Source organism: Nannizzia gypsea, genomic scaffold (assembly GCF_000150975.2).
Source record: "Nannizzia gypsea CBS 118893 supercont1.6 genomic scaffold, whole genome shotgun sequence".
Taxonomy (NCBI): Eukaryota; Fungi; Ascomycota; class Eurotiomycetes; order Onygenales; family Arthrodermataceae; genus Nannizzia; species Nannizzia gypsea.
Genome location: NW_003345196.1, coordinates 809,803 through 817,299, shown reverse-complemented (window position 1 = coordinate 817,299; position 7,497 = coordinate 809,803). Strand labels below are relative to the sequence as shown.

At 52.5% G+C, this 7,497-nt stretch overlaps 3 protein-coding genes across 3 annotated transcripts; all 3 read left to right on the top strand.

The window, feature by feature from the left end:
- Nucleotides 1-982: 982 nt before the first annotated feature.
- MGYG_06905 (hypothetical protein) lies at nt 983-1,617 on the top strand (the record flags this gene model as incomplete). The annotated part of the gene is made up of 2 exons (XM_003170866.1): nt 983-1,234; nt 1,405-1,617. The coding sequence occupies 2 exons, from the start codon at nt 983-985 to the stop codon at nt 1,615-1,617; spliced, it is 465 nt and encodes a 154-aa protein (XP_003170914.1).
- A 1,197-nt stretch (nt 1,618-2,814) lies between these two features.
- Nucleotides 2,815-4,394, top strand: MGYG_06904 (aspartate aminotransferase; the record flags this gene model as incomplete). The annotated part of the gene is made up of 6 exons (XM_003170865.1): nt 2,815-2,916; nt 3,001-3,079; nt 3,135-3,775; nt 3,832-4,119; nt 4,179-4,238; nt 4,293-4,394. The coding sequence occupies 6 exons, from the start codon at nt 2,815-2,817 to the stop codon at nt 4,392-4,394; spliced, it is 1,272 nt and encodes a 423-aa protein (XP_003170913.1).
- A 718-nt stretch (nt 4,395-5,112) lies between these two features.
- MGYG_06903 (sphingosine-1-phosphate lyase) lies at nt 5,113-7,036 on the top strand (the record flags this gene model as incomplete). The annotated part of the gene is made up of 4 exons (XM_003170864.1): nt 5,113-5,213; nt 5,275-5,752; nt 5,838-5,971; nt 6,025-7,036. The coding sequence occupies 4 exons, from the start codon at nt 5,113-5,115 to the stop codon at nt 7,034-7,036; spliced, it is 1,725 nt and encodes a 574-aa protein (XP_003170912.1).
- Between the last annotated feature and the right edge of the window lie 461 nt (nt 7,037-7,497).

The following is a 7,497-nucleotide window of genomic DNA, read 5'->3' as shown; positions in this document are numbered from 1 at the left end:
CAGAGGAGAGGAAGTACAAGGAGTAAGGAGTTTAAGCCAGGCTAAGACCTTCGAGAAGCCGAAGGGAAGAAGGTGAAACGCGGTGGATGGCGCGGATGGAGACGAGAGAGACGATGGAGATGCACCCTTGACCATGGAGTAATAGAAGAAGTCAAGCAGAAGGACGATGGAGTTATTGACTCGATCTTCTAGAAGGGAAGAAGAAGAAAAGGAGACAGAAAAAGCAAAGGAGGAAGAAGCAAAGAGGAAGACGAAGAAGAAGAAAATAAGCAGACGATGGGATGGGATGGCCTTGACCACGGCCGTATTCTTACTCTGGTTGACTTTGATGCTTGCTTTTGGTAGAGGTAGAAGAAGAAGAAGTCGAAGTAGATCGTGATGTTGATGTTGATACGAGAAGAAGAGAAGTAGAGGTAGAGGTAGAGAGTAGATACTCATGGACTCTCTCTTCTTCCTCTTCTCTCCTTTCCATCTCTATTAGTTATTGGTTATTATCTGGTTGTCCTTCCGGCGTTTCACTAGGTACCAGCCCAACAGCCAACAGCCAACAGACAGACCAGGCCCGGCAGCCACTCCCACCCTTCCATCCCTTCTAGCGCTTCTAGGGTGGAAACAGCCCATGTCAGCTCGAGGTCAAGCCAACTTCGGTTCGGGAAGAGTAAAGATGCTAAGTGTAAGTCAAAGGCAGAGGCAGAGGCAAGGCAGGGCAAGGATGGCATGAAACAGATGGTCCACCCTCCCCAGCGCATGCATGATGCTTATTTCCTCTCCCTTGACTCTCTCTTCTTCGTGTTCTTCATCATCACCATCGTGGTCTTCTCTTCTTCTCTGCCTGTCTGCTTCTCGTCTTCTTCTCTCCGATGACCTTCCTTATCCATCAAGGGCCCTCTTCAGCTCGCCACTGGCTTTCCCAAGGGCAAAAAGAAGGTCGGGGCGGCGGCGTGTGGATGCTGTGGTGGTGGTGGCTAAGCCGTATCTGGAGATGCACCATTGTTTCACGGCCGGAGAAGAACAAGACGAAGACGAAGAAGACGAGGAAGACGAGGTGGAAGAAGGAAGAATAAGCAGAAGGAAGGCCCGTTTCATCGGAAGAAGCAAAGATGGGTGGCAGCAAGTGATCTTCGTCTCCTGGCCCTGGTCGAAGCGAGCGATCGAGCCAGTAGAGCAGCCATCCTCCTCATGCACTGGGACGGCAGTTGCTGTAGAACGGAGCGCTCCGTGGAAGCCAGCGTCTGTATATCTTCGTTATTATCATGTCTGATATAGCCAGGGGTCCCAAGGCTCAACACTCACTTATTTAGTAACTACTAAGTACCTTCTTAGTACTCCCTGTCATCTCTACCGTCATCTTAGCATCGTCATCCATGGAGAAAAGGACCAACCAACCCTCTTAAGCCCTTTTAGCGGAGTCACACACGTGGCTTGTTTCTAGAAGCCGACGAAGAAGCCAGACGAGACGAAGACGAGAAGAAAGAGACGAAGAAAGAGACGAAGATGTTGATCCATCCCATCTCCATCCCATTCGACCTCGTACATCGACCACCACCGACCACCACCGACCACCGACCATCGCATCGACAACCGACTAGTCCCAAACGCCATGACTTAGACTCTTGACTCGAGGAAAAGGAAAAGGAGTCCATGGAGACGGAGACGGGGATGCAGATGCAGATGGAGATGCACCATCTGCAGTGGCGTCTCTGCTGGCTTTTCCCTATTCTCCCACGTCTTAATCTTTCCCTTCCTAGGGCCCTTAAAAAGCAACGACGAAGGCTCTCCGAACGCTGGCCTGACCCTATTCGCGGAGAAGCAGCAGCAGAAGTCGAACAAACTGGCTCCCAACTGGCTTTCAACTAGCTTCGACTGGCTATATTCCTTTTGCTGCCCAGGTAGTGAACTAAAGAGAGGGAGAGATAAGGCCCTGCGCTCGGACATGGACACGCAGAAGAGACGAAGACGAGGAAGCAAGACGATAGTTTCACTCTTTGCTTCTTCTCATGGCTTTGACCCTGTGGCTGTTTCGCGTCTGATCGCAGAGTCAAATCAGAGGTTCGATGAAGGAGGACAAGGACCGGTCAGGGATGGCTACATAGTAAGGATAGCCTAAGATGGTCCTAGATAGTAAGGATGCGACCAGATAGAGTAAGGATTGGTCTAAGATGTAGTCGAAGTAAGTAAGGATGCTCGATGATGCTCGATGGGACGATGGGACGATGGACGGCTCCCGGGGATGGTGGTCAAGGGACGGGACCTGAGGCCGAGAAGAAGCCGAGAGGAAAGGCAAAGATAAAGGCAAAGGGACGCAGAGACGGTCAGTAAAGTCAGTCGGGTCAGTGAGGTCAGTAAGTGGTCAAGACTGGCGGAAGTCATAGCAGGTCATAGCAGTTGTCAGTGCTGGAAGTAGATGAAGTAGTAAGTAAGTACGGAGTCGCAGTGGTGATGATACAGGAGGAGTCGTTACTCTCCATATCCACCTCTCCCAGTACTATGTCTACTCCTATTTACTGTCTACATCTACTTCATCGATGTCTACTACTTCTACTACTACATGCATGAATATCTTCGTCTGGCCATGCTCTACTCTGCGCGTCCATGCATCTGCTGCCATGCATCGTCCCGGCCCTTGTTTCTTCCAGCCAAGCAACTCATCATCTCCAGGGCGTTTTTTCTCTCTTAGCTCCGACCACCTGTTTTTTTCTTTGGCTTCTGACCAGCTAAACCACCAGCTAAACCACCACCAGCGCCCATCTTCTCTCTAGCCACTTCTTCTAGCTTGCTCTCCCTCTCTATAGCTTCACATTTACCTTCTACAAGATGCTCTCTCGGATAGCTGGCCGGGCGGTCGTGGGCAGACGCCTGCTTGTCGCCGGTGCAAGACAGTCCTCGACCTGGGGTGCCGTGCCCCAGGGACCTCCAGTAAGACACACGACACCTAAAGACCACCTCAGACCACCTCAATTGGGGCAGTAAATCTATAATATAGATGCTAATAGACAGTAGGACGCCATTCTGGGCATCACGGAAGCCTTCAAGGCCGACTCCTTCAAGGACAAGATCAACCTCGGCGTGGGTGCCTACCGTAGGTCTTAAACACCTATACAGCATAGAGATCAGTCCTAATACTTTATGTGTAGGAGACGACAAGGGCAAGCCATACGTGCTGCCCTCCGTCAAGGCCGCCGAGTCCAAGGTGGTCTCCTCCAGCCTCGACAAGGAGTACGCTGGCATCACCGGCATCCCAGCCTTTACCGCCTCCGCAGCCAAACTCGCCTACGGAGCCGACAGCCAGCTCATCCGCGACGACCGCGTAGCCATCACCCAGACCATCTCGGGAACCGGTGCCCTGCGCGTAGCCGCTGCCTTCATCCAGCGCTTCTACCCTCACTCCAAGACCATCCACATCCCCACGCCCAGCTGGGCCAACCACGCTGCCGTCTTCAAGGATGCCGGCCTCACCGTCGAGAAGTACAGATACTACGACCAGAAAACCATCGGGCTCGACTTTGATGGCCTGCTGCAGGACATGAAGAACGCAGACGAGAAGAGCGTCTTCCTGCTGCATGCCTGTGCTCACAACCCGACCGGCGTCGACCCGACCCAGGAGCAGTGGAAGCAGATTGCGCAGGTCATGAAGGAGAAGGGCCACTTTGCTTTCTTCGACATGGCTTATCAGGGCTTTGCTAGTGGTGACATCCACCGTGACGCTTTTGCTTTGAGATACTTTGCTGAGCAGGACATGCCTCTACTCCTGTGCCAGAGTTTCGCAAAGAACATGGTAGGCCCTTTTTTTTTCACTTGGATATAGCTTTTTCCGTTGCTGATAGGTGGTAGGGCCTCTATGGTGAGCGAGTAGGAGCTTTCTCCGTTGCTTGTGCATCCGCCGAAGAGAAAAAGCGCGTCGACTCGCAGATCAAGATCCTCGTTCGACCGCTCTACTCTAACCCCCCCGTCCACGGTGCTCGCATCGCATCCGCCATCATGAACGACCCGGCCCTGAACGAGCAGTGGCTGGCTGAGCTCAAGGCCATGGCCGACCGCATCATCGAGATGAGAGCCCTGCTCAAGGAGAACCTCGAGAAGCTCGGCAGCAAGCACGACTGGAGCCATATCACCTCCCAGGTACATACATCCATACCATTATCATCACATAGAATAATATTCAGACTAACTGCGACTAGATCGGCATGTTTGCCTACACCGGCCTCAAGCCAGACCAGATGGAGAAGCTTGCTAAGGAGGTAAGTCTCTTCCTTTACTTTCCTACTACTTCGACCTATGTTAACTCTCTCTAGCACTCCGTGTATGCCACCAAGGACGGCCGTATCTCTGTTGCCGGCATCACCTCTGAGAACGTCAAGCGTCTTGCCGAGTGCATCTACAAGGTCACCGGCTAGACTCTCTCCCCTACTTCTTCCTCCCCCTACCTCTATCTCTAGCCATTGACCTCTGTACAACTACTGTCTCAATAATAGAACTAGACTACTTACCTTTTTACTCTACTTCCTGCTTCTACCGTCGTAATAGCTAGCTTCTCTGATAACTACTAGGATCTTCTGCTTCTTCACATGTTTCCTCTTGGCTTTTCGTCTCATCTTCTCGCCATCTTGTACTCTCACATTCTCACATTCTCAACCACCCGCCGACTACTGACTGTCACTATCCATAACAATCTATAAAACCATCGTCTACTCTCTACTTGCATCTTGTTTGTTGTTGTCGTCCCTGTAAAGCGCCTTCTTCTGCCTCTGCTTCGACTTCTTCTTCCACTAACAAACTTCAGCTACTTTAACCTCGGAACTTGCAGCTCGTCCTTTCGCCCGCAGGCCAAAAAGTCAACGTCAAGCAAGCAAGCCAGCTCAGCGCCAGAGGAGAAGCCAGAGAGAAGCCTGTCTGGACGCCGACGGACTCCATACGCCCTAGTTGGCTGCTTGCTTAAGTGATTGACACGGCGGAGAGCCGGCGTCTTCAGTTGCTCCGGCTTTGCTCTCGTTGACGTCGACCTCCGAACTCCTACCTGCCTACATCTTCACTCCCACGCCCTACAACAGACAAACCTATAACCACCGACAGGAACATACACTCTTCTGATACCACAGTCATACGATAGTCATCATGGCTCAGGCGCTGCCCATGGCCATGGCGATGCAGGCGAAGCTCATGTCCTTCGCCCGCTCGTCCTCCAGCGCCGTCTTCACCCTCTCCAACTTCGACATGTACGTCCCCTACCTACAACCTCCATACCACGTATCTACCACCCCTACTAACACCCTCTAGAGCCCGGAATATAGTCTTCTTCGTCTTCATCCTACGCCTGCTCCGTCGCTCATTCTACAACCTCCGCGGCCATGGCATCCTCGGCAGCCTACGCAACTTCTTCACCCACATCCGTCTGGTCTGCTACTCCCTCTTCCTGCGCGCCCCGGGCGTCCGCTCCCAAGTCGACAAGCAGGTCTCTACGGCCCTGACCAAGCTCGAACAGAAACTGGTCCCGCAGGAACCCGGCATGCTCAAGTTCATGAGTCTGCCTAAGAAGGGAATGACGCATGAACAGGTCGCGGCTGAGCTGGACAAGTTGGGTGGAATGAAGCATACCATGTGGGAGGAGGGTCGGGTCAGTGGTGCAGTCTACCATGGCGGAGAGGAGCTGTTGAAGCTGCAGACGGAGGCCTTTGGACGGTTTGCGGTTACCAATCCTATTCATCCTGATGTCTTCCCTGGTGTCAGGAAGATGGAGGCTGAGGTTGTTGCCATAGTAAGTCACCACACCTTATATTTATATTCCCCCTATATATACATATATGTATGTATATATGTATAGGTACATGCTGACGGTATAGGTTTTGTCACTGTTTCATGGACCGGAGGGATCTGCTGGTGTGACTACTAGCGGCGGCACAGAGTCTATCCTTATGGCCTGCCTGTCTGCTCGCCAAAAGGCCTATGCTGAGCGCGGCGTCACCGAGCCCGAGATGTATGCCTATACCCTATATATCCGTTGATAGATATATTGACTAACGATGATAGGATTGTGCCGGAAACTGCCCATGCGGCTTTCACCAAGGCCTCAAAGTACTTTGGCATCAAGCTGCACTCTGTTGCCTGTCCCGCTCCAGACTACCTGGTTGACGTCTCTGCCGTCCGCCGTCACATCAACCCAAACACGGTGCTGCTGGTCGGATCGGCGCCCAACTTCCCCCACGGACTGGTAGACGACATCCCAGCCCTGTCCCGTCTGGCCGTCACTTACAAGATCCCCCTGCACGTCGACTGTTGCCTGGGCTCATTCGTCATCGCCTTCCTCAAGAAGTCTGGCTTCCCTTCCCCCTACGAAGAGCAAGGGGGCTTTGACTTCCGTCTGCCTGGAGTCACCAGCATCAGCGTCGATACCCACAAATACGGCTTTGCTCCCAAGGGCAGCTCTGTCGTGCTCTACCGCAACCGCTCCTACCGTACATACCAGTACTTTGTCATGCCCAACTGGCCCGGTGGCGTCTACGCTTCCCCTTCCATGGCCGGCTCTCGTCCCGGCGCCCTGATTGCAGGATGCTGGGCTAGTATGATGGCCGTAGGTGAGTCAGGCTACATCGACAGCTGCCACCAGATCATCAACGCAGCGAGGAAATTCGAGTCTGCTATTCGCCAGGATCCAGCTCTTCGCCCGACGCTTGAAGTAGTTGGCAAACCCATGGTGAGTGTCGTTGGATTCGCCTCATCTACCCTCGAAGTAGATATCTATGACATCGCGGACGCCATGTCCAATATGGGATGGCACTTGAATGCTCTCCAGTCCCCACCTGCAATGCACGTTGCTTTCACTTTGCCTACTGCCAAGGCAGTAGATAAGTTGATTGAGGACCTTACCACCGTTGTGCGAGAGGAAGTGCTCAAGGCCGAGCAGAGACGGGCTGCGGGCGTTAAAGTCGAGAAGAAGCGCGGTGACACATCCGCTTTGTACGGTGTTGCAGGAAGCATTCCAGACAAGAGCATTGTTCGTCGTCTCGCAGAGGGCTTCCTCGATACTCTCTACGTCAACTAACCTACTCTACTCTTCTCTACTCTACTGGATTGACGGACTGGATACTGACCCTACCCTACTATTGGTGGCTCTAACTTCAGAAAACAAAAACTTGTATATTCCTCGGGCTGTTGGTGTTTATATTGCTATTTCCATCCTTACTCTGCACACCTGTACATTCACCCCATTCACCTAGGCAGAACCAAACACCCTTTCATTAAGAAAGATATCAATACATACATCTATAATACATGCACCGTCCAACATCATTTTTACTTATGTCTCTCTCTTCTCCCTCCAAACCTCCTCCGCGCTCCTCTCAACATAGTATCCCGGATCAGGCTTCCTCGACAACCGCAACTGCTCCTGGCTCAACGGCCTATCAACCTCAGTAACAGCAACAAGTTCCTTGACCTTCATGATCTGACCGGCCACGTCCCTGCTTACAGGGTAGAAGACGGTAGCCATTCGCTTCTTGAGAC